Here is a 24002-nt window from a genome sequence, read left to right on the forward strand (position 1 = left end):
TTCATTTGTACTTTTCACTTTGTTCTTAGGAAATGTGATTCAGTTGTTCATTCTCTTGCTGGGAAGGTAAGTTACCTTGACAAGAAAGACTAACTGGCCAAATTACACTACCTTTTTTTTGTAAGAGCCAAATTCTACCACTTGGTTGTTAGATTTATGTAATTCTGACACATTGTCTTGCTCTTGTTCTTCGAAATGAATGTTAGTTTAAAAAAAAAAAATTCAAATATCTTTGGCTATGAACTTAGACATTTTTCTTATTAAAGTAACTGCAAAGAATTATAGGGTAAATTCGATAAAGATTTTTGGGAAGAGGGAATCAAAAATATTATATCCTAGTATCAGCATCTTCAATATTTGAAATGATGATGGCTTTAAATGGCTAAGCAAAGAGAAGTACCACAGACAATTGAAAATCTTCAAGAGATATTCGGCAACTCCAGAGCAACACTTATCATCATGGTAGAACCCTCACAAAAACTGCAACTTACAGAAGGAATGCTCAGAGTCCAATCTAATCCATACAAATTAAATCCGAAGTGGCCTAATTGAATTTCAAAGTTTTGATGATGGTGGGTTTTAAAGGTCTAAAATTTTCAAAAATAAGAAAGAAAAAAAAAACAAAAAAAAAAAAAAAAACAAAAAAAAAAAACAAAACAGTTTGCCTAGTATAGCAAGGAGGAATCTAATGCAAAAAACTTAGCACTAAGTAGAGTTTGAGTGAAGAGACATTTTTTGTTTGCAGTCTTACCCAGGGTGGGACATTTCAGCAAATTATTCTTGTTCGCACCCTAGCGAAACCAGGCAAAATTTGCCGACTTTGCTGGTGATTTTTTGCTAATCTTGGGCTTCCCTTGGTTAACTAGGTTTTGCTGGAATTGGAATTGGCTCTTTGATAACCCATGACCGCCGCCAAAGAGATATAAGGAGGAGGAGGAGAAGATGTTTCCACCATCACCAAAGAGATAGAACACAGAGAAGGAGAAGAAGAGGATTAAGCAATAGCGAATTCGCTATCGAAGAGATAGAAGGAGGAGGAGAAGATATTTCCACCACTGTCGGAGAGATAGAAGACAGAGAAGGAGAAGAAGGGGATTAGGTAGCAGCAGATTGGTGATTCCGGCGAAGATATCGGCGATGGATTTCAAATTCCGTGAAGTCAAGGTGGATTTTAGCCAATATTTCGCCAGTTCGCCAACTTTTGCATTTTCCAGCAATGTTTGAATATATTGTATTTCGGTTAAAAGAAAGTCTGCTAAACCAGCCGAAGTTTAGCAAATTTTGGCCGATATTCGGTGAAATGTTTTTCTAGTCTTACCCCAATAAATTTTGTCAAGAAACTATTTATATACATCGACCTAATGCTACAATTGTGACACATTGATCATTTCAGTTTAATCTCCCTCTATGTCATTTTAGAATTCAATTAATGCCTATTTGGAGAGAGAGTCTAAATCTTCTATCTTTAAGGGTAGAGAGGTCCATGGTCTTTTCACATTTCTCTACCACATATCTCTACCACATAATAAGAGTGGGGTCTACATGAGATTCACTAAAAGGTCCCATCTCTAATTTATTTTGTCAACGAGATGACTATCACTTCTATTGTATAGTGGAGAAGTATGAGAGGAGCATAAACCTCTAATCTGACAGTAGAGGACCAAACTCGATTGAGGGAAAGGAGACCGTTTGAGGTTTCAAATGAAGATAAACAAATGTTGGGCTTCTTTTAAGTTCAAAAATGCAGTTAATGGGCTTTAGACTGGGCTTTATTTGGCCATGGGCCAAACCGTCTTCCCTTAATGTCCTCAAGTCGACCGACCTGATCTTCATCCTGTCTCTACTCTATGGCAGCCGTGACAGTTCTCTGCTTCGTGCTCTTCTTACGGTTCTCGTTCTTCAAACTCCATCAAAGCTTTTGGAGCTCCGGCGAGAACAAGGGAGGCAGCGATGGAACCACAAAAACTGTCGTCTAATAAGAAGAGTAACAGCTCAAGAGCGAGAAGTATTCAGTCACTTGATTCTGACATTCTATGCAAGATTTTCTCACTTGTTAGCCCTTTCGATCTCGCTCGTTGTTCTTCTGTCTGTAAATTCTGGTTTGTCTCTCTCATTCACTATCTTTTTTGAATAGTTCGTACGTTTAATCGATTCAATCAATTACAATTAGTGAATTAGATATGAAGACGCTCGAAGATACATTTTTATTGGTTCTCCGTGCCCAATTTATGTTTTACGTGATCTGAGATTGAAAGAAGTATGTTCTTTAGTGAAAGTTTGAGCTTGATAACTTACACATCTTCTTCAGGATCTTCCTCCGTTTTTTTGTTTCTTGAATTGATAACTCATGGATAAAATTCGTGCATTGGAAGTTCTTTTTGTTTTCTTTTTCATTTTTAGGTGGATTGGTCGATTACGGTTGTAGGATTATGCACTTTGGAGGTACAGAGTATTCACGTTCTGATGAGGGTTAATGTTTGGAACTGGCGTTCCAGATTGATAGATGATACTTTTTAGAAGAAAGAAATGCTAATTGATACGTGCTTGGTAGGAGAGAGGGAAAAAAATAGGAAAGGAGGGAGAAGAGATAAAAGAGGTTACTATGACAGGGTGGCCTTACATGTTGTTGCTCCTGAATCTGCACTGGACCTGAGTTGGTTCAAAGACAACCTGAGCTGGTCTTAAACTAGATGTCTACACATGAAATGAACGTAAGAGTGGGCTGCCTCTGTGGACAGGAAGACACCTTAGATGATTTAGTCAGATTCGAATAACACAAAACCTCGTAATGAGGAGTTAGAACTCAAAGAGCATATAATGCTAAGAGTTATTGTAGGAGAGTAAATGCTGTTATTTTCTCACTTGATCTGCGTTCTTTCTTTCATTCTTTACCTTTATACTTAGTATCCATGATGTCCTCATGGAGAAGATTCTCCTGCCCCTTAGATTGGAATATGCCCAATAAAGAGTCAAGATTGATTATCATGCATAGCTTGCTGGAGAAGCCAAAGCTGCGATACACTTGGCTTCAAATATTATCCAAAATATCTGCTGATAACCCTTGATTTGACGTGCAATTAATGTGGATTGATATCTTGGTGATTGATGTTAAGTTTTCAAGACAATAGAGTGACGCATTAAATGACAAATTTAATGCTCTGACACATCATGATCTTCCCTGAGAAGTAACATCTCTGAAGGCATTTTGGGCATCCACTCCGTAATGTGGCACTGCCCACGTGGCGCTTATCGTAAAGCTAGCCTCCTTGAATGTCACTTTTTGGAATGTACCCAGCAGTTCATCATTGTCTCTCTGATTGAACCAATACCTAAACCACTAGTACCAAACCAAACGGTTCACCCTAGTTTGTTAGCCTGAGAAATTATGGCATGACATAAGCCCCTTTAGTTTCTAGAATTGGAACATTGAAATTTGGGAAGTAACTTTGTGGGCACATCCTGAGCCCAACATGGACTAAACGAGAACTTGAACTGACAAAAGTGCTTTTTGAGATGTGAGTTATTAATGCTTTGACAGTTACATCAGTAAATGAGGCGACGTATACAGAACCCAACGCATATACTTGATGGCCACGTTCACCCAACAGCTTCTCATAATTAGGAAGAAGAAACGTTATTCGCTGGCTACTGTTGATCTTGGAACAATTTGGGCCATTCATTCAAAATTTACCTGGATATAAAACCCTTTGCCTTCATCGTTTTCTTTTCTTCTTCTTTTTATTGCTACTACAATTGTTAAAGCTTCCAAGCCTCCTGCAACCTTGCGCCAAGTCATTCTTTTGTTAACTTCCTTTCTGCAACTATTCACTTCACACTAAGTTCTTACCACAAGTCTGAGTCATGGGTAGAAAATTGACTAACAAATACGACGCTTAGGAAACCTTAATGTCCCTAAGGAACCTTGGAAGGAGTTTGGGACTAGAGGTGACCCATTCATAGGAGGTTTTCCCTCTTCCCCTTCAAACCCTGCACCTGCTTCAGGTACTTGAAGGGGGCTTATGTTATGCCATAATTTCTTAGGCTAACGAACTGGGGTGAACCATTTGGTTTCGTACGAGTGGTTTAGGTACTGTTCAGTCAGAGAGACAATGATAAACCGCTGGGTACATTCTAGAAAGTGACATTTCAAGGAGGCTAGCTTTACGATAAGTGCCACATGGGCAGTGCCACATGATGGAGTGGATGCCCAAAAACGCCTTCAGAGATATTACTTATCGGGGAAGATCATGATACATCAGAGCATTAAATTCAGCATTTAATGCGCCATTCCATTATCTTGAGAACTTAATATTAATCACCTAGATATCAATCCACATTAATTGCACGTCAAATCAAGGGTAGCGTGAGCAAATATTCTGGATAATATTTGAAGCCAGGTGTGTTGCACCTTTGGCTTCTCCAAGAAGACTTGGATCTTAGCTTCTCCAGCAAGCTATTCGTGATAATCAATCTTGACTCTTTATTGAGCATATTCCAATCTAGGGGGGCAGGAGAATCTTCTCCATGAGGACATCATGGATCCTAAGTGTAAAGGTAAAGAATGAAAGAACGCAAATCAAGTGAGAAAACAACAACATTTACTCTCCTGAAATTACTCTTAGCATTGAATGCTCTTGGAGTTCTAACTCCTCACTACGAGGTTTTCTGTTATCCGGAATCTGACTAAATTGTCTGAGGTGGCTTCTTGTCTACAGAGGCGGCCCACTCTTATGGTTCATTTCATGTGCAGACATCTGGTTTAAGATCAGCTCTGGTTGTCTTTGAACCAACTCAAGTCCAATGCAGATTCAAGAGCAACACATGTGAGCCCTTGATGTCTTGGGTTTACCAAGGAAGCCGGACCTTTATCTAACCATACTAATTAATCAGTAAATAAATTCATTGAATTTCGCAAGTACTTGCACATTTGAAGCCAAAGCAATGTATCCACTCCACAATAATCTATCTTGGAAGTTTTTCTAGTTTTAGGAATATGTTTATGGTTTGATGATCATAACAGTGCAAAGGCATTCCAACTTTGTATGACCTATTGACAGAATTGATGGAGCGGAGATATCTATTATCTCCTAATACATTTTGCTAACACTTTTGTAGTTTTGTAGAAATATATGAAGTCTAAGTTCCCTATAATTGGCCATTACTATTTTCTTCTAATTTGAAATTCCTCCAGTTTTTGGATTTTTTTTCCCCTTTCGCTGATGGAACTATATGTTTTGGCTGCTTCATTCTTTTTCAAGGTGTTAACCCTTTTTACCGCCTTTCCAGGCACAATGTCATCAACACGTCTAATGTACTGAAGGCTCTATATTACAAGCAGCAACATGGTTCAATGGGCTATTCCAACTTATCTGCTCGTCCTGAAACATCACTACGGATACACCTTGAGAGTCTTGCTATGAAACAGCACAAGCGATCCTTGCAAAATGGTTTTGTTTCTGTTGATCAATGGAAGGGTCACTCTGCTGGGTATTGTTGATTTTCATTACTATTTTATTTATGATAAGCTCTATATGTTATTCTGTATCTCACTAGTCACTACCTTTTGTTTCTCATGCTGCTAAATATGGAAGCCTTGTGCACTGGGTACAACAGTTCCGATCTTCTTTGGGCACTCCGTTCCCTAGGCAAAAAATAATGATCCCATTTTGAATTACAACCTCTTTCATCTTGAATCTGTTACCTGAAATCAACTCCCCCCCCCCCCCCCCCTCTTCCTTGAACAGAAGCTTCAAAACTTAGCTTAGTGACATACACTTCAGATTTCTCATTAAAACAATCAAGTTAGAATTTAATTTTAAGTATTACAATTTTGCTTTTAACTCTGTCTACCCCAAGAACATTTTTGTCTACCTGTGAGGATTAAATTTAAAACAATATATCTTCTGAATGTTTGTTGATCATGCATCTGTAATCTGCTGAATGGTGCTAATGTTGGCTTTGATATAGGGTTAAACAGTGCCGAATGAAGATGGGCACGATTCTCACTGGTGTGGGGGATAAGGTATGGCTTACTGGAACAATGTATGTTCTTAACCTGGGATTTTCTGTTTGGTTTTATGGATTATAAAAACGTTGAGTCATGTGATCAATTATATAGATGACATGATCCTGACATCTCCTATTTTGAGCTCAATAGAGTGGCATTCCTAGAATTTGTGTTCATGTATTCTGGTACGTGCTTTTATAGATGCAAATTATTGCAAATCTGAATCTGGGTTACTCACTTGTACTTATTTTGGCAAAAAAAAGTTCTTTTCATGGTTGATTATTTTGTTTTTTTGGGACAAGCAGTAGATCAAAACAATTTTACTTAAGGTGGGAGAAGGGAGAAGCCCCAGTGAGTTGGCCTAACTGGAGAGCTAGAATTCAGTGATCTAAATGATAAAGAATCAAAAGGAAGTTTCTTTTGAATTCTCTGCATTTAGTGGATCAAATAGAGCTGGCTGCTTTATAGCATTTAACACAACGTTAATCTTGGTCAATTTAGTTGCTCATACAGGAGTCAGTCTTAAAAGCTGTGGTTCAGCAACACAGGGCCAATTGCTGATCAACAATAAGTTATATCAACTGATTCAAATAAAATTGTTTAACATTTCACGATGTATATAGATGGCAGATGTTGGTCATGAATAGACCATCCCTGATTGATTGTTCTGAACTTTCATGTTTAAATCGGGAATAAAGTGGTACTTTTCTGCAATGTTTTTTGGCCAGAAAACTTTCTCTTCGTTATACCTTTTTGTGGACATCTCCAGGACCTTAAATATTCCAATGCATAACTCTGAATTTTATTAGTTTGACTTCCATTTCATCCATGTTTATGCAGAAAATAATGAATTTTTAATGATGTTTCTGTGTTGATATTGTTTTTTTTGTTTTCCAATTATGAATTTTTAATGATGTTTCTATGTTCATTAAATTCAACTAGTTGCTTTTGTCTACAATTCTTCTAGTTTATGCGTATCTGGTCATCAGAAAGCTACAAGTGCTTGGAAGAATATCCTGTTCCAGAAAAAACGCCTTTAGTTGATTTTGATTTTGATGAAAGCAAGGTAAATACTTCTTTTTTTTTTTTTTTTTTTTTCGGTTTTAATTTTGTGTTAATATTTTTAAAAAATTTTAAGCTATTTTCATTTTAGAATATCATTGTGTGTCTATTTGAATTTTATGTTGAAGTACTAGAGTTATACAATCTCCACCACCACCCCCCCCCCAAAAAAAAAAAAGAAAAAGAAAAAGAATGACTGTATTAAGTTACATGGGAATTTTGAGATTTTGTATTCAAGTGCTTTATCGTAGTTGTCAATCATAAAAAAAACTTAATTTCATAAAAGGCTTTAAATTTGATGGTTTATCTGATTTGTTTTTTTTTGGGCGACTCCTTAACTTTTTTGGGTATTTATTTGTAGATTGTTGGTCTTATTGGAACCCGTATATGCATCTGGAGACGTCATGGGGGAAGAAGTATATTTCCATCACGTGAAGGCACATTCACAAAAGGCCTGTGTATGCGGTTAGTGATCGGTCCTCCAATAATTATTGATGATAATTATATTTCTCAACAACAGGATTATGTAATCTTTTTTAATATTTTGACTGAGATCCCTTCAGATAGTGTTTGTAAGATAAATATTTTAAGAGCAGCAACAACAAAACAGCCTCATCTAAGACTAAATGAGGTTGGCTACATGGATCCTTTCAAACGAAGTAGCGAAAATTGAGATCCACTCAAAGAAAAAGAAAGGTAATAGGATTGAAGAATACAGATGCAGAACTCATATATGAAAATTTTAAGTAAGAGGAAAAAGGATAGCTCAGGAAATTAGGAAACTTTCAGCCATATGGTGTTGACAAAGAGGATCCTTGCTCTCCAGTTGGCTTTATTTGAGGTCATACTTGATACACGACCCAGACCATGCATATCATTCTTCGTAGCTCACCTATAATCATTTTAGGCTTGCTTGTAGTAGTTTTAGCTCCTTCAGTCAGGATCAGACCACTCTTAATTATTGGGATGTCCCTAGACCTCCATTGTACATGGTCAATCCATCTTAAATAACATTTGTGGAGCCTGTTGATGATTGTGGCAGCTAATGCATCAGCTTTAATACATTTGTTCCTCACTTTATTCTCATAGTTTTGGGTGCAAAATATAAATGGATAATAAAATATAATATTTGAAATGTTTTCACAAATATGCGTGATTCTTTTTGGGTACAAAATCTAAATGGATGATGAATAGAACAAATTTATGTTTTGAGGAGGTGGTCCATGGGGGAACATTTTATAAAATGGATAATCTAGAAAGTTAAGATGTTGATGGCCTGTCCCAGTGAGTACTAAGTCAAAATGTTGAACAACTTTATGCTACAATTTCTTCACCATAAAAATGGCTTGTCCGTAGTGAGAACTATGTCACTGAACTGTATCGTTCACTTTTTTTATGAATTTTTCTCTCATTTGCGTCTGTGGTACTGTTGTTTTAGTGTTGATAGACCACTGTCATTATCTAAAATCCTACACAACAATTGAATCTTTCAAATGACCAATATTATGCATGAACCATGTGAAGGTTTGGATGGAGTGATGTCATTTGTGAACTGTAACAAACCTGTTTGGAAGCCTAGATTGAGGTGAGGTAGGATAGGCAAGATATATCATCCCTTTAGTTATTTGTTGGAAAAAAGAAGGGGGGGGGGGCAATCTTTTCTAGAGAATATGCAGTAGCTTATCTTAGTTGTAATGACTGACATGAGTTATGCTATTGGTCCTCCTTCTATTGTTTCTGTAAATAATGTTGATTCATTTGGCTAATTTTTGGGGACCTCATAAACTCGGTATGAAGGAGAATGAATATCTTACAATTGCATATGAGTCCTAAGATAAGACCCTGCAGATCCCTCTAACCTCCATGGCAATCTCATCTGCAATTTCTTCACATGCGACCTCAGCTCATACAGTTGCACACGCACACACACACACTACAATTCAAAGGTGTAAACAGGAATTTTAAAGGAAAAATACTCCAATTAATTCAAGGCTACAATGGCCCAATTAAAACTGGAATACAAGACATCCCACATCCCTGAACACCCAAAGCAAATTGCTCCTTAACCGAGAGCCTCTCTCCCTACGAGCTATGCTCTCACCCCCTTTTCCTTACAAAATTCTTCTCCCCTTCCTCTCCCCCTCCCCTAATGTAGCCTAAAGCAATCGTAACAAACCCCCCCCCCCCTTTCCACATATGACAACATGGAGTTGCTCTCAAATAGGATTTTGCCACCTATCCCTATATCTGATCCTGTCCCCCACAACCCCTCTACTGTGTGGCTCTACCCCTGTGGTGTACCCCCCCCCCCCAATGGAATCATGTCCTAAGACCTACCGTATGAAATTATGATTAGTAGTTTCGCTAAGGAAATTATTAGAATCCTGTTGAACTATACCAGAGGGGAGCATATCATGATCTTATTGCGGGGGAGTTACTTTATGGCCACTACTTGAAGGTGGTGAGATTTTATGCATGGTGAGAATAACGTGTAGTGCATTACTCATTTAGTTTTGCCACCATAATGATAACTTTCTATTGATTATTCGTATGGTTATTTCCTATTTATTCCCTAGAATTTGAGAGGTGAATGCTAAATTTTGTTAATTAATCTCCAAAATGTCTTGTTTTCAACTCAACTTACAAAAAGTGCATATCCAGTGTGAGGTTCGGAGAGTGCAGGGTTGGGGAAATGTCATCTTGTGTGAAGCCCTAACACCCTCTTCATGATGAGGCTGCTACTCAGACCTGCAACCACTAGGTTGCATTGTAACAACCTTATCATTGTGCTGAGGTCTGCCTCTAATTTTGCATCTGACATATGAGAAACATTGCCATTTTCCTTTTCATTATTCAAGTTTTCTGCAAATATGTCCAGCACTGCTTTTACTGTTTTTCTTAAATGACTGGCTCTATGCTGCAGCTATATAGATCCAGAAGCTGTCATTGGATGTGAGGATGGGACTATTCGTGTATTTGACATGTATAGTAGGAATTGTTCTCAAATTGTTAGGTATATTTCTTGAGCACTTATACTGTCTTTCAGTGATTCCTGTGTTTTCTCTTTCCTGCTATAACGCAACAAAGATTTCTCTTTGCTACTGATGACAAATTGTTAGCGTAACTCTATGGTGCTTTATCTTAATTTCTGAATCATGCTTCGTATTTACTGTTGAATTTCCTACCAAATCCTGGTCTGTGGTCTATGCAAGAGAAAAAAAATATATATATATATATATATACGATATATATATATATATAATATATATATATATATATATATATATATATATATAAAATATATATATTTTTTTTTGGGGGGGGGGGGGGTGGTGTGTTAAAAATTGCCAGATAAACCTAACTTGATATGTTTTTTGTTAGGTTCACCTAGAAACCCCATGGGTGAGTGTAGTGTAGATCTGTTTGACTTACTGGAAGTTAGATGTACATGCAGTCCTCTGTGGGAAGAAAGTTTTTATTGAAGTATTTATGCATGTATAGATAAATAGATCTATGGACTTAAATGCAATGTGTTGCTTGTTTTTTGTTACTTGGTTCCACCAATCTTCTTGTTTATTTCTTGTTTTCTCCTTGTATTTTGTAGGACGCGTGCTGGTTCTGTAATGTGCTTGGCTTTAACTGATCAGCTGATTCTCGGTGGCTCCTCTCTTGGAAGTATTACAGTAGCTAGTCTATCATCTGGTGACAGTGTAGCATCATTAAAGTCAACATATTCCACAGGTTGTCCTCAAATGCTAGTTAATAACGAATATTTGAGTGTCAGCTGGAATTCTTCTATCGTGTTTCATTTCTTCTTATATTGCTTGATTTGTTTCATTTAACTGCAAGAGCACTTTTCAGTTCATGTGATGTAGGATTGATAGTTTGATACCCATAAAAGTTACAGATTTCAATGAAAAATAAAAGCATGAATATACAATTGAGTGCTCAAAGACAACCTATGTGTCATGGCTGTTTCCTTTCTTCCTGTCTACATACTTCCCAAATAAGATCTTCAAGATCTTTCATGAGGCTGACGTGCTAAGTAATGGCAAGTTGTAATCTTACAAACTCGTCCCAGCTTGGTTGTGAAGATGGATATGAAATTTGAGATAAAGGATCAAATGACGGATGAGAGTAAAGGGACTATTTGGAATTACCAACATCCAAGCCAGTGCCAGAATATGTATAAATTATAGGTTACATTATGGACACTATAGTAATCCCTCCCTGCTATGGTTCACGTAAGCAGAATCAGTCAAAGTAATCCACCTCCATGGATTTCAATTTGTTCCAGTCAGAATCTGCCAACATTAGCTGGAATTACCCTGAACCCTAGAAGTGAAGTGCCTTTTTAAATCGGGAATCGCATCAATTCAATTTCAGTCCGATTTGATTGCAACCAGTAATCTCGCCACCCAATCGCCACTTGGAACATGTAAAATGCGTTTGAGAATAAATCTTACTTGTCATAGTAGCCTTGTTGCGGTTTCCACTTTATTTCATTTGTGTAGATTAGCCATCTCAGTGCACGAGGCTCCTGCCACTGGAGTCTGGAGAGGGTCATAATGTATGCAACCTTACCCTTGCTTATGTAGATAGGCTGTTCTTAGACTTGAACCAGTGACCACTTGGTCACACTTGAGCAACCTTTACTCTTGCACTAAGGCCCACTCTCTCTATATCACTTATGTCCACTCTCTATATATCGCTTATGTAGGCTGCTAATATGAGTGAAGAGGCCTGGCAGTCAGGCTGGCGAAGCCAGTGGAGCTTTCAAGATTTTCATATCTAACAATTGAATGTCTCTTCGGTTGAATTTTCAAAATTAGCTACAAACTTTTTCTTTCTTATCCTCATTGATAATAATTGTTTTGATATGGTTTTCAGCCTACAATGTTGCTGGAAAAAGATAAAAAACATCAATGCTGATTTTGCAACTCATTTCCCCATGATTTCCTCCACAGTTTCATTGGTTAACTGCAAATGTGGCAAAAAGGGGCTACCCAGTGCATGGGGCACTTGCCACTGCAGGGTCTGGGGAGGGTCGTAATGTATGCAGCCTTACCTTGCTTTCACAAGTAGGCTGTTTCTGGTAACTGCAAATTGTATAATGCATATCTAATTCTTCTTTTCCAATGCTGTGCCTGGAAGGTACAGCAGTTGAGTTAATAAAGCAATAGGATGTTCAGCTCCCATTGCTGGCAAATCAATCTCTCTCTCAAAAGTTATTCTGTGCAACCAAGCTGCTAGCATGCCTGAAAAAAGGCAACTGATGACCAAAATATTCCATATTCAAATATAAAAAGAAGAAACAATCCTTGAGAAGCATAATTCTTCAAATGCTCTGTACAATTTTCAAATGACATACATTTGCACATGGTTTGTCTCATAACCTGCTAGCATGAAACATATCGATATTATTACTCTCATAGAAGTTTTGACCAGTTAAGAGAATTGCAATTTGTCAACAAGATATTGCAGACATGGTCAACTCCTTTTCCCCGCTTTTTTAACCACAAACTGCTTCTTGAATTCAATAAGGTAAATCACCTTGTAACTTTACCAGGGGAATAGAATTTAACCGAGAGGGATTACAGGGACATTTCCACCGTGATTCAAGTTGTCCACTTGTCCTAACCAAAGAACTGTGATTGAAATTTAGGCTTTAACTACTGAGTTCATGGGTACAAGCTGTGTGTTATGCTGCTGCAAAATTGTAAACCATCTCAGTTTAGTTTTTTTTTTCCTTGTACAATGACATCAACCAATGATTTCCAAAAGCCCGAGAATTGCCTTATATGTATAGCTTTAATTGTATAAAAGGGCCAGTGAGCCTTGCCTTGCTATGCCTTGTTCAAAACAAATAGCGTGTCGTAATTCCACACTTTTATTTGTTCTTGCTGGAAAGTTCTAGTACGATAACTTGTTATTTGTTGCTGTGTCTATTTTTTTCCTTTGCTGATATTGATCTGATTGTTGCACAAGCTATGATTCCAGTCACTCATTGTTCCACCAATGATTGGTGTTTATGATAGTAGTGGAAAGCTAGAATCTTGGTAATTGTTTATGGTATTTGTAATACCTGAATAGACTTTTTTTTATCTGATCTAGAATTATAAAAAATCTACACTAATTTCTCTGAATTGCTTGGTTAAAATCTCTGTACTTTCCTTCTGTAGGCAGCATTTGGAGCCTTTGTTTCAACCCTCGCTCGCATTTAGTGTTTTCAGGATCATCTGCTGGATATTCTCATTGTTGGGACCTTAGGTATGGAAATGTTGCTGTTTAGGTTATCTGCACAAAAATGCTGATCTTTTTTTGGGAGTGCCAAATATGTACTAGATAATTTCAATTTTCTGGCAAAGAACTTTAAAATGCTCTGCTTTTTTTCTTTTCTTTTTTTTTTTTTTTGGGGGGGGGGGTGCCAAGTATGTACTAGATAATTTTTACTCCTTGAGTTTATCATGATGCATGACAGAGTTTGCTCCACCTTAATTTGACACATCAACAAGGTGGTGAAGCCCAATCTATGTGCCAAACTGGCACATATAAGCTGCCAGGTGTTTGTTACGCTGTTTGTGATGCTCAGCCTTGCAAAATAAATGTTTTGTTATGATATTTCCGAATCATTAACATCTTAAGATCATTGTTATTTGACGATGCTTCTGTCATGCAGATGTATATTGTGTATTCTTCTGAAACAGTTCTGTGTATGCTAAACTCAGAGTCAATAAATAGCCTACTATTATAAACAAAAAGCAGGACAATGTGAAGTAACTCGTTTATTTGTTGCTTATGACACATTTTTTTCTGTGACATTTCTTTGCCTACATGATCGGTAGGAAGCAGTAAAAGCAGCTAGTCTAATTTTACTTAAATATTATTTTTTCATTTTCTTCTCTTTCTCAGAACAATGAAACCAGTTTGGGAAAAACGAGTTAGTCCAAATGTGGTGTATTCGTTGCAACATCAGACAAATGATACATCAATGTTAGTTGTTGGTGGAATTGATGGCATGGTACGTATTCTAGACCAAAATACTGGTGAAACTCTTGCCAGCTATGTACTACATAAAGGCAACAAAGCAACTTCTGCTGAAAACAGCTATGGTGTCATTGAAAGAACGAAAGCCATAAGGCTTCCAGAAGATACCCTCATTGACAGTATCTCAAAGCACATGCGACCTTCCATTTCATGTTTGGCAGTGGGAATGAACAAGGTTGTGACTACACACGGTGGCAAGGTCATTAGAATGTGGCGATTCACTAAATAACTCAGAGGAGCTTGACTAGTACCCTTGCTTCATGGCCAACTCCACCACAAGGTCATCAAATGATATGGATGGGGCTTGCTGTCTCCCTAAAGCAAGGGGACAATTGGGTGGATTCTTTGAATGCTAAGCAATATATATATTTTTATTCTACAGGATGATTCACCCCGGCAGGAGCCTCTACTGTGATTGAGGGTTTGGGCTTCAAATTAGGGGGCTATTGGCTATTTACAGAGGATCAGAGGGTTGCAACACTGCAGCATATTCAGGTAGGAATTGATGCAACACAACTACCCTGATGGACGGAAGACGGTGAATGTTAGAAGATGCCCTTTGAAGCGTCAAATTTTATGTTGGTTATATTCCTGGATCAGCAAATAAGACTGCTCATACGTTGGTTGGAAGACACAGATTTGGGTTGTAAGTTCCTTTTCTATTGTGATTGTGTTTTTTTTTAAATAATGGTGTTCCATGTTGTAATATGAACAATGTTTTGGGTGTTTCTGGCGAACAAATATTTCGTTTCAACAAAGAAAAAAGGAGGTGAAAACACAGATGGGTTTCTATGAATTAGGTTCTTTGATGTTTCAGGTGTAACAGGGAATGTATTTGGCATGCTCTCTCAATGTTTTGGACCTTTTGGTTTTCTTATCAGAATCACAGATTCAGGAAATGACCCCAAATATTTTTATTCTTGAAGCCCTCAATTTGCGCTTATGAATCTGATGATTGTTGACCTTATATCTGAATGCTTGTTTCCCATCTCTCTTTTGATACGTATTTAGGTATTGCTCAAAATATACTTCAGAGTTTTTCTCATGGTGTCCAATTAAGTTGGCCAAAATTCTTTAACTAGTCCACTTAAGTGGCAAAAATTACATGCTACCCACACTGGGCCTTTTCAGAAATTGTAAGTTATCTATTGTTACATTTTTGTTCACTTTGATGTTGAAATGACCATTTTGTGCCCCTCAAGGGCTTGTTTGATGGACAATACCAAAATACCCTTTGGTTGAAAATTACTAAAATGCCCTCCCTCTTTCATGTCCCTCTCACTGTCACTCCCTTCTACTCCTCCTGCTCTGGCGATCAGAAAAGCTGGTGTACAGAGTTTATGCAATGGCAGTGAACCCAAAGAAAAGAAGCTTGGGAACCATAGTACCTTTGGCCATGGGTTTCATAGTGGCAGCTAACATTCTGGCCGGTGGAGCATTCGATGGGGGCTCAATGAACCTTGCTGTCCCTTTCAACCGGCTTTGTTGAGCTTGGAAGGCAGGGAATGAGTCCCAGAGTGAACCCAGGGAGTTTCCAAAATTTTCAAATTTACAATGAAACTGCCTGGTTTCACTTGGGGCTCAATCTCCAATTCGTGAGTTCCTGTGCAGCTAGCTAGCAGAGTCGTTTGATACTCTTTGAGTAGGGAAAGAAGATGCCATTCATTTGAGAATTAGTTTTAATCTTATCTCGGCCATCTACATGTTTGAGACTTGGGTTCTACTTGAAAACTGTAGTTAATGTCTTTAATTGCTTGGGTTTTGATTGACTTTTTCTTTGGATCGATGAAAACAATCTACTAAAGACATTTATTTATAGACTGGTTTTGTTAACTGGATCGTTTCTTGAAAAGGTCTTTAATCTTCCATAAGTAAAAGCTACTTATAGTAGCTGATCTTTTCAGTATTTGCTGCAAATACTGTTTCTCGTTGCAGTGGGTATAGTAAAACCGAAGCAGTACAGCCGGACACTTTGAAGGCCGCGTTGGCTGAGTTCATCAGCACACAGGCGAGGTTCTGACATGACGTTTGACATGCTCACTGATGATGGCTACACCACTCCAGCGGGTCTCATGGCAGCCTCTCTGCTCATGGATTTGGTCTTTTTTTGCCATCTCTATGGGAGCTTAACATCACCACTCCACCTTATTGCTTCAAGATTATTTTCCCAGATAAATATCTCCGACAGATTTCCAAATCCTACCACCACCTGATGGGGTTGAGAGGCCCCAAGATGTAATTGGCCTCTGTTCATGTTGTTGATTTTCAACAGAAAGCCAATGGACAGAATGATCATTTCCAATTTTGAAGTTAACAAAAAAGTAACTGTAAAAAGGGCAAATAATCGAGATTTATGGCCCAACTTAAGTGGGGATCTTGGAAAAAAACTATATACTTTTTCTTTTTATTTGTCAGATCTTTTATTGTTCTTTGTAGTACTGCTCTGAGATCAAGACAACCCTGGAAAAATGATTTCATAGATGAAGCAATTTTCCCTCGTACACTAAAATGGACGAAGGGAACAACAGCAAGAGAAGCAGAATACCTTCACTTTTCATGTGACTAAAGAGATCTACAGAAGACTGAGAAGTAGTTTCTATACATATTAGACTGACCATGCAAAATAGACAGAACCAAACAAAATTAATGACAGAGATGATTCAAGATGAACCCTATTTACTGAATCCTTTGTGGCTTCATGATAACCCTTCCAACTTCATTAATTTGACCCTTGGTATAATGTTGTCGACAAACCGGCATATACATATCAGACCCACCAATCAGTTCTGCTTGTGTCTCCTTTGTCTTCCTTAAGGTAAAGAAAGCTCGCTTACCACAGATCTCACATCGAGCAGTTAATTTGGTTACAGAATCAGCCAAAGGTACAACATCAAGAACAGAACCAAGGCTTCTCCTGCATGGAGAATTAATCTAATTGAGATCAAAACAATTACAACAAAATAAGTAATCGCATTCCATGGGAGGGGAGAAAATTTAGTACCTCAAGTAATCACCATCAAGGCCAGCAAGAATGACTGTCTTGCCATCATCATCAGCTGCCTTACAACAGAAATCATAAAGATCTTCAAAAAATTGAGCTTCGTCGATCCCTATAACGTCCAGCTACAACCATATGCATTCAATTTATAATTACTACAATGAAAAATTAAGAGATCCATGTCTATACCCCAAAAGTAAATCCTATGCCACCAATGTGGGTTGTGGGTTGTGGTCGGATCATGACCCAGAACAGAGTAATAGCAGAGGAAATCAAACAGAGAAGAACAATGGATGAAATAAAATCAGTAGATTCAGATCAGAAAACGTTCAAACTTCAAGATTTACCTTTTCATAAGCTTGAACCCCAATTTTTTCTGACAATGATGATAGATCACTCAATGCAAAACATGGGAGCTTAACCCCGTCATGGGTCACAGCAGAATCCAATCCATATCTTGTATCTTTGTTCGATTTTACCACTGCTACGTTCCTACAACCCAACATAACTATCAAACACTGAAATTGAAGAATCAATAAATTCTACCAGAAGAAGTGAATTAGCAGAATCAAACCTTCCATTACTGCTTGCTGTCTGGATACCACGGAGGAGAGCCGTGGTTTTCCCTGCAAACATTGGGCCGAGGATGACATGGATCTCACCAGAAGATAATCGAGAAGACTCCATGGAATTACAGGAAGAACTAGGAATTAAATAATCAAAGACAGAGAATTGTTCTAAGGCTGAAACCCTTCTCGAGGTAGATAATCTGAGACTTGCGGAAGAATGGGAGAGCGCTCTTATAAAGAAAAAATGTGAGTGGTGGGTGGCTTCCTTGAGAAGGTTTGCGGGAGAAGACTGAAAATTTTTGAATTTCCAAAATCGCTCTTGTGGGTAACTTCTCGTGTACTTTTTGCTCTTTGAATTTGAAGTCTTAAACCCAAAAAAAATTAAAAAATAATAATAATTAGAAGTCTAGATCGCGCGTCTAGAATTTTTTTGAAAATGAAGCGCAGGGAGAAAGAAGTTTGAATTTTAAGACTTTTTGGTTTTTTTTGGTGGGGGTGGGGAAATTTCAGCGCCACCTCATCGTGTGCGACTTCTTCTTCATCGATTCGTCATGAATCCTCACAAAGTTTAAGAGATGTGGTTCATCGATAGTGTTTTTAGACTTAATATTAGAAGGTAAATTTGGTGGTAATATTGAAATTTATTTTTATTTGATTTTTTGAAATTGATAACCATACATAAGCAGGGTTTCGCCCTGGGTCCAATGGGATGTTGGTCTTTGCCAACTCATAGGGCGACGTCATGTAACTTCCATTTAGTTGCTAGATTTTGCAGAATGAGTTTCAATTTGCAATAGAAATCTAATTCTTTGGAATGAAATTAGATTCACAATAGAAAACTATTTGGTTAGTTTAATTGTGAAAACTAAATCTATTCGAGAAACTAATAGTTTATTACACTGAGTTTGGCATTTGAATCTATCTGAAAAACTGTCTGGTTAACGTGAATTTGGACTTCAATTATTTAAAACAACTGTTTGAAAGCCCTAATTCCATCAATAGGATTAGACGGTCTAATAATGCAACTTTCACTCAGTGCGTCACTATGTATTGAAATATAAATTTTTTAATAAAAATTCATTGAAATATAATTTTTTTTGTTTTATAAAATGATTTAAAATATAATTAACATTATATAACATAAAAATGTTGTTTGCTAGACCATCTGAGCCCTTCTACGATGTTAGTCTAACACATTATTGGAACAGGACCCCCGAGGGGTCCAAGTACAGAAGTTTTCTTGCAAGGCCCCCGAGTTTTAATAAATGATTAAATAAGGACAAGTAGAACTAAAATTAAATTGTGACAAACCCCGTATTAAGTGCCCCGGCCCCAACAGAGAGAAACCCACAACAAACAACCACGCGCGGAAGGGACACGGAGAACACATCAAATCACAACCCCAAACCAAAAAACACAAAATGGAAGTCATGAGACAAACAAAGCAAAATGACAAGATGAAAGATACGACCATACCACAACACGCAAAAAACAACGATAACCACAACCAAAAAACAAACAGCCCAAGAAACAAAAAAAAAAAAAAAAAAACCACACGAACCCCAACCATCAAAAAGAAAAAAAACAAAAAAAAAAAAAAAACCACAAACAAAGAAAAACGAAAAAAAAGGGATATTCATGATCAATAACTCACACGAAGAGTGGACAGCCACGAAGGGAGAGCGCCATTTCTCACGCCGAAGGTTGATCTCCAAATGGGCTCACCCGCCTGGGATCGATCCCCCGCAAAGGGACGAGACTATATTTTATTTTTTACGGTATTTATTTTAGTATATAAAATAAATTAAATAAAATCAACCCAAGGTTTTGTCACAAATTTTAGACAGTGTATTGTCCTTTTTATCATTTCTTGAACCGGGGGCCTTGCAAAATCTCTGCTAAAGTGACTTAGCCAACCCGGGAAATTCCCTTTTTTTTAAATACATAACTTGGGTTTCAAATAAGTTCCTATAAATACATACACATGATATTCTTCCAAATTTAAAGAACCTATGCATGAGAGAGAAAGGAATGATCCAAGATCTTTTTTTCAGTAAATAAGAATGATCCAAGAGCCACAATCAAAAATTTGTGCATTGCATATGTAAAAGACATCAACCAATCCTTAATACATAGGGGCACAAATTAATTAAACATCTTCAATTCAATTCAATTCATTGTCCAACAGATCATTTACATCAGAAATTTACAGTCCCATTCCAAAGCACATTGAGTACTCTCTCTTACAATGTTACATGCCATTCCTATACAACTGTGTGTAATAACAATTTACATTCAAAGGCTAATACAATGTTACAACTGTTCAACCTGATTTTCAAGTTCTTATATTAGCTTCTCTCAGACCTTCTCTTGGGAGCATAAAAAATGGGGGCAGTTGCCTTAAAACCAACCCTTTCAGCTCTTCTCAAAAGTTGTGTGCCACTACATTATATTCTTTGTATACCTGAACAACAAGCAGAAATTTTTTTTTATCCGATTTCATTCACCAAAAACCAGTAGTTCAATCAACAAGTAAAGCAGCCAGCAAACAACAGAAAAACCAAAAGATCTAGTTTGAAGGGGACTCACCATTCAGAGATAACTTGCTGCTGAGAAGTCTGAGGATGCCACTGAAATGGATATTGAGAGTTGAGTAATGGAGAACGCGGTCCTGTTTGACCTTTCATCTTCAAAATCAGACCACAAAACTCTGGTCTTTGGCCACTCATCAAAAAATGGTCGCAGAGACTGAACTTTCTATTTTACAGTTACGGGCTCTGGGGAATCACTTTCACTGCTGAAGAAACAATTTTGCTGTTGCTTTGCTAGGGAAGCAGTGACTGCTTCATGCTCCAGATCTTGCAAGGGATGCAGCTGGGGGAACTTAAGACTTCAAAATGGAGCCATTTCTAGATTTTGATTGAGGGAAATATTGACAAACCTTCTTATAGCAGAATATGGCACTTCAAAAATTTCGTTGGTTCTCATAGTTCCCACTCTTTCAGTAGTTCAAGGTAGATACGTCTAGGACCTAGCAAAGAATCAATAACATGCATAGCAAATGGAAAAAAAAAATCTGAATTTTTAACCATCTCAAATTTGTGCTTATTTGACATATACTAAACTCAACCACACGTCTGCATGCTTGAACACGCAACTCTTTAAGACTGAGTACATAAAACAAAAAAACCACTTCATCATTCAGCCAAGCATCCGGATTCAAGCACTGCAAGATTTCTACTGTAATTTTGATATTAGAATTTTTATGAGCAACCAAGACCTTCCACCTGTGCGGTTAAAGACCAAATCCTTAAATATGCCATCAAATGGGATGAAATATACAGCAACTGACACTTTGTTTTACCTATTAGAATCCAATAAAGCACGACATACCTCAACCTCTTCCTCATGTGTCAGAGGAACAAAAGGTTCTACGGGCAATTGTACTTACTGGAATAAATGTAAGAAATGGTATGGGAAACAAGAGAGATGAAGAAGGTGAGACTTATGAGGATAGATGATGCAAAGATATTTTACTTCCACTGGTTTCTTTGCCGGGCACTGTTGTAACCAGTTGAATTCTTGAAGCTTGATAGAAAAACCCAACTTCTCCAATTTGAAATTCCTTCTCTTTGCAGACTCCTACAATTCTTTATGAGGCATGCCAAGCTCAGGACTGGCAGACGGGTAGGCAGCAATGCAAGTGTCCAGAACCGGCAATAACCTTAGCAAGACTATGCAGAACAAAATGGGGAAAAAGCAAAACCCCACAAAAAAAAAACCCCCCAAAAAAAAACAAAATAATATGTTTGGACAAACAGGGCTTCAAGGTGTTTCAATGCCCTGGTTTGTTCCCCCCCCCCAAAATTTTTTTTGCAAGAAACAAGAATATTACCATACAACCCCTCAATCAATACTTTCTGGATGTGTTTCACACAGTTTTCTACCAATGATTACAGTATTACTGCTGATGGCAAACCTATACAGTGCCATCTCGAATGTGCCCATACTCAGGCCAATTATACAAGCTTTCTGTGATATCCTATACCCCAATTTACATAAGCACTCCAGATCTAGCTTTCTCAAGAGTCCTCCAACGTGATCACAGAGGTGACAATGCCTCCTAACCGAGATCCTTCTTCCTTTATCTCAGCAAGTCGCTCCAGAATTAAAATCCTCTCCAGCACCCTTCTGTTCGCTTCACCATTAGATAAATAGACAAAAAACATTGTTGACAATTGACAGTTATTCAATCACTTATGGGAAGTGTATGTACAGCTTTCAGTTATTTAAGCTTGAAATCATCTTTCAACAAATTAAGCAGACTGACTACTACAACTTCTCACCAATAACCTTTACAAGAACACTCTCCCTCTTTAAAGTGATGGAACCGATTCCTGTCCCTCACAATAATCTCTCTACTGAAAACTCTAGATATGATCTTTGTAGCATCATGACAATCCCCACAAACCCTCAAGTTTTTCACAATCCTTATGGGAACTCCTTCACCAAGACTAATCAAACCAAAAGCAATGGCTACCTTCTCACTATGTCTACAGAGAGCATCCTCTTTGTCCTCTTCCTCTATATCAAAAAGCACAGGGTTAGTATTAGCTACATAACCTGCCAGTTTTAACCTTCTTGAGATCTCTCCCAACATCACCTCGATCTCACCATATCTGGGGTGTGATTTGTCCCCCACAAAGAATTCATGAACCTCACCACCAACCTCCATAACACTACAACCAGGGATCTTACTCACCCCTTTAACTTTCATCATCTGCCTCACATTACTAACACTGTCCCAATCTTTAGAATCTGCATACATGTTTGACAGGAGCACATAGGCACCATGATTTTTATCTTCTAGCCCTAGAATTTTGCTTAAAGCAAGCTCCCCTAGTTCCATGTTTCTATGCATTCTACAAGCATTAAGTAAAGCTCCCCAAGCACCTGCATGAGGTGTCATTGGCATGTTACTAATAAAATTAAAAGCATCATCCAAGAGGCCAGCTCGTCCATATAAGTCAGCCATGCACCCGTAATGCTCGAGTTCAGGCTCAAGTCCATACACTTGAGTCATTGAATCAAAATGCTTGCGGCCCTCCTCAACCAATCCAGCAACACTACAACCCCGTAAAACTGCAACAAAGGTCACTTGATTAGGCATAACACCTTCTTGTTTCATGAGGTCAAAAAGCTTGAGACACTCCTCCCCAGCACCATTCATTGCCAACCCACCAAGGGTGGCACTCCATGTGTAGACATTCTTCTCTCTCATCTCCCAAAAGACGTCCATGGCTCTGCCCATGTTACCACATTTTGAGTACATGTCTATCAGTGCAGTCCCTAGTGTCACAGTCAGGTGAAGTGTATTCCTCCCTATATATGCATGCGCCCATCTTCCTTGATCCAATGCACCTAAGTGGGAACATGCTGATAGGACAGAGACCAGGGTAGCCTCATTAACTTGCAAACCCTGCTTTTGCATTAACTGGAATAGGTGCAACGCCTCCCTTGAGCGGCCACACTGTGCGTATCCTGCAATCATTGCACTCCAAGCAATGGCATCCCTATAAGGTATTTCATCGAACAGTTTCTGTGCAAAATCAAGCTCACCAGACTTTGCACAAGCACTAAGCATGGCTGTTCGTGTTACCAAATCCGGCTCAAAAACTTCTGAAAATAGTCTCCGAGAAGAATCAAGAAAACCCGACTCGGCATATGAATTGATCAACGCACTCTGAACATGTGGGTCTAATTCAAAACCGTACTTTATCACAGAGGCATGAACAGCAAGGCTAGTCTTGGGTAAGGAGACGCGTGCACAAGTGCGAACGAGGAAAGTGAAGGTATAGTTATCAGGAGAAAGATTCGAACTCAGCATTCGATGGAAAAACTGAAAGCCCCGCTCAGGAATGGGGCCTTTGGAATGGGCTCTGATCATGGAGTTGAAGGCGAAGACAGTAGGATTATGGAACTGGTCAAGAAGCCGTTGGGAATAATCCACATTGTTTGGGTGGTGTAGAGCTATTGAAGCAAGAAACTGAGACAAGATGAAAGAGTCGTTAAGAAGACCGTTAATCAGCAGTTGGGTGTGGATCTGCCTGATCTCTCCGAGACCACTGCATGATTCAACCAGGAAAACCGTTGGGTGTTTGGTTATAGACCTTAATCTGCTCATAGTTGGACTTGAAGCATTCTTCTATCCTCTCTATATCTGTCACTGAAAAATTCTACTTGCCTTCTTCAACTCCATACCTCTGCAAATCGCTGCAAATGTAGGAGATTGAAGGAGTTCGAAGGGGGGAGAGAATGG

The 24002-nt window shown here is 38.2% G+C and overlaps 3 protein-coding genes across 4 annotated transcripts; 1 reads left to right on the forward strand and 2 right to left on the reverse strand.

Moving 5' to 3' along the window:
- The first annotated feature begins 1839 nt into the window (after positions 1-1839).
- Positions 1840-16439, forward strand: LOC149008363 (F-box family protein with WD40/YVTN repeat doamin). Of its 2 annotated transcripts, XR_016175319.1 has the most exons (10): positions 1840-2099; positions 5287-5487; positions 5968-6022; positions 6975-7073; positions 7431-7534; positions 9993-10082; positions 10674-10810; positions 13252-13339; positions 13982-14762; positions 16052-16439. XR_016175319.1 is itself a non-coding variant. In XM_089167427.1 (9 exons), the coding sequence occupies exons 1-9, from the start codon at positions 1951-1953 to the stop codon at positions 14343-14345; spliced, it is 1287 nt and encodes a 428-aa protein (XP_089023553.1). In that variant the 5' UTR covers positions 1840-1950; the 3' UTR covers positions 14346-16038. The 2 variants fall into 2 exon arrangements, 1 of the variants encoding a protein (XP_089023553.1); XM_089167427.1 differs by lacking the exon at positions 16052-16439 and having other exon boundaries at positions 13982-16038.
- A 17-nt stretch (positions 16440-16456) lies between these two features.
- LOC149008364 (thymidine kinase-like) lies at positions 16457-17996 on the reverse strand. Its single transcript, XM_089167429.1, has 4 exons — positions 17689-17996; positions 17462-17606; positions 17118-17239; positions 16457-17030 (listed from the first exon to the last, which is right to left on the reverse strand). Exons 1-4 carry the CDS (start codon positions 17799-17801, stop codon positions 16793-16795), a joined length of 618 nt encoding a protein of 205 aa, XP_089023555.1. The 5' UTR covers positions 17802-17996; the 3' UTR covers positions 16457-16792.
- Positions 17997-21563: 3567 nt separating this feature from the next.
- Positions 21564-23984, reverse strand: LOC149008365 (Tetratricopeptide repeat (TPR)-like superfamily protein). The gene has a single exon (XM_089167425.1). It carries the CDS (start codon positions 23865-23867, stop codon positions 22026-22028), a length of 1842 nt encoding a protein of 613 aa, XP_089023551.1. The 5' UTR covers positions 23868-23984; the 3' UTR covers positions 21564-22025.
- Positions 23985-24002: the final 18 nt, after the last annotated feature.

Source organism: Hakea prostrata, chromosome 8 (genome assembly GCF_041222555.1).
Source record: "Hakea prostrata isolate BN-2017 chromosome 8, UWA_Hpros_2, whole genome shotgun sequence".
Classification (NCBI taxonomy): Eukaryota; Viridiplantae; Streptophyta; class Magnoliopsida; order Proteales; family Proteaceae; genus Hakea; species Hakea prostrata.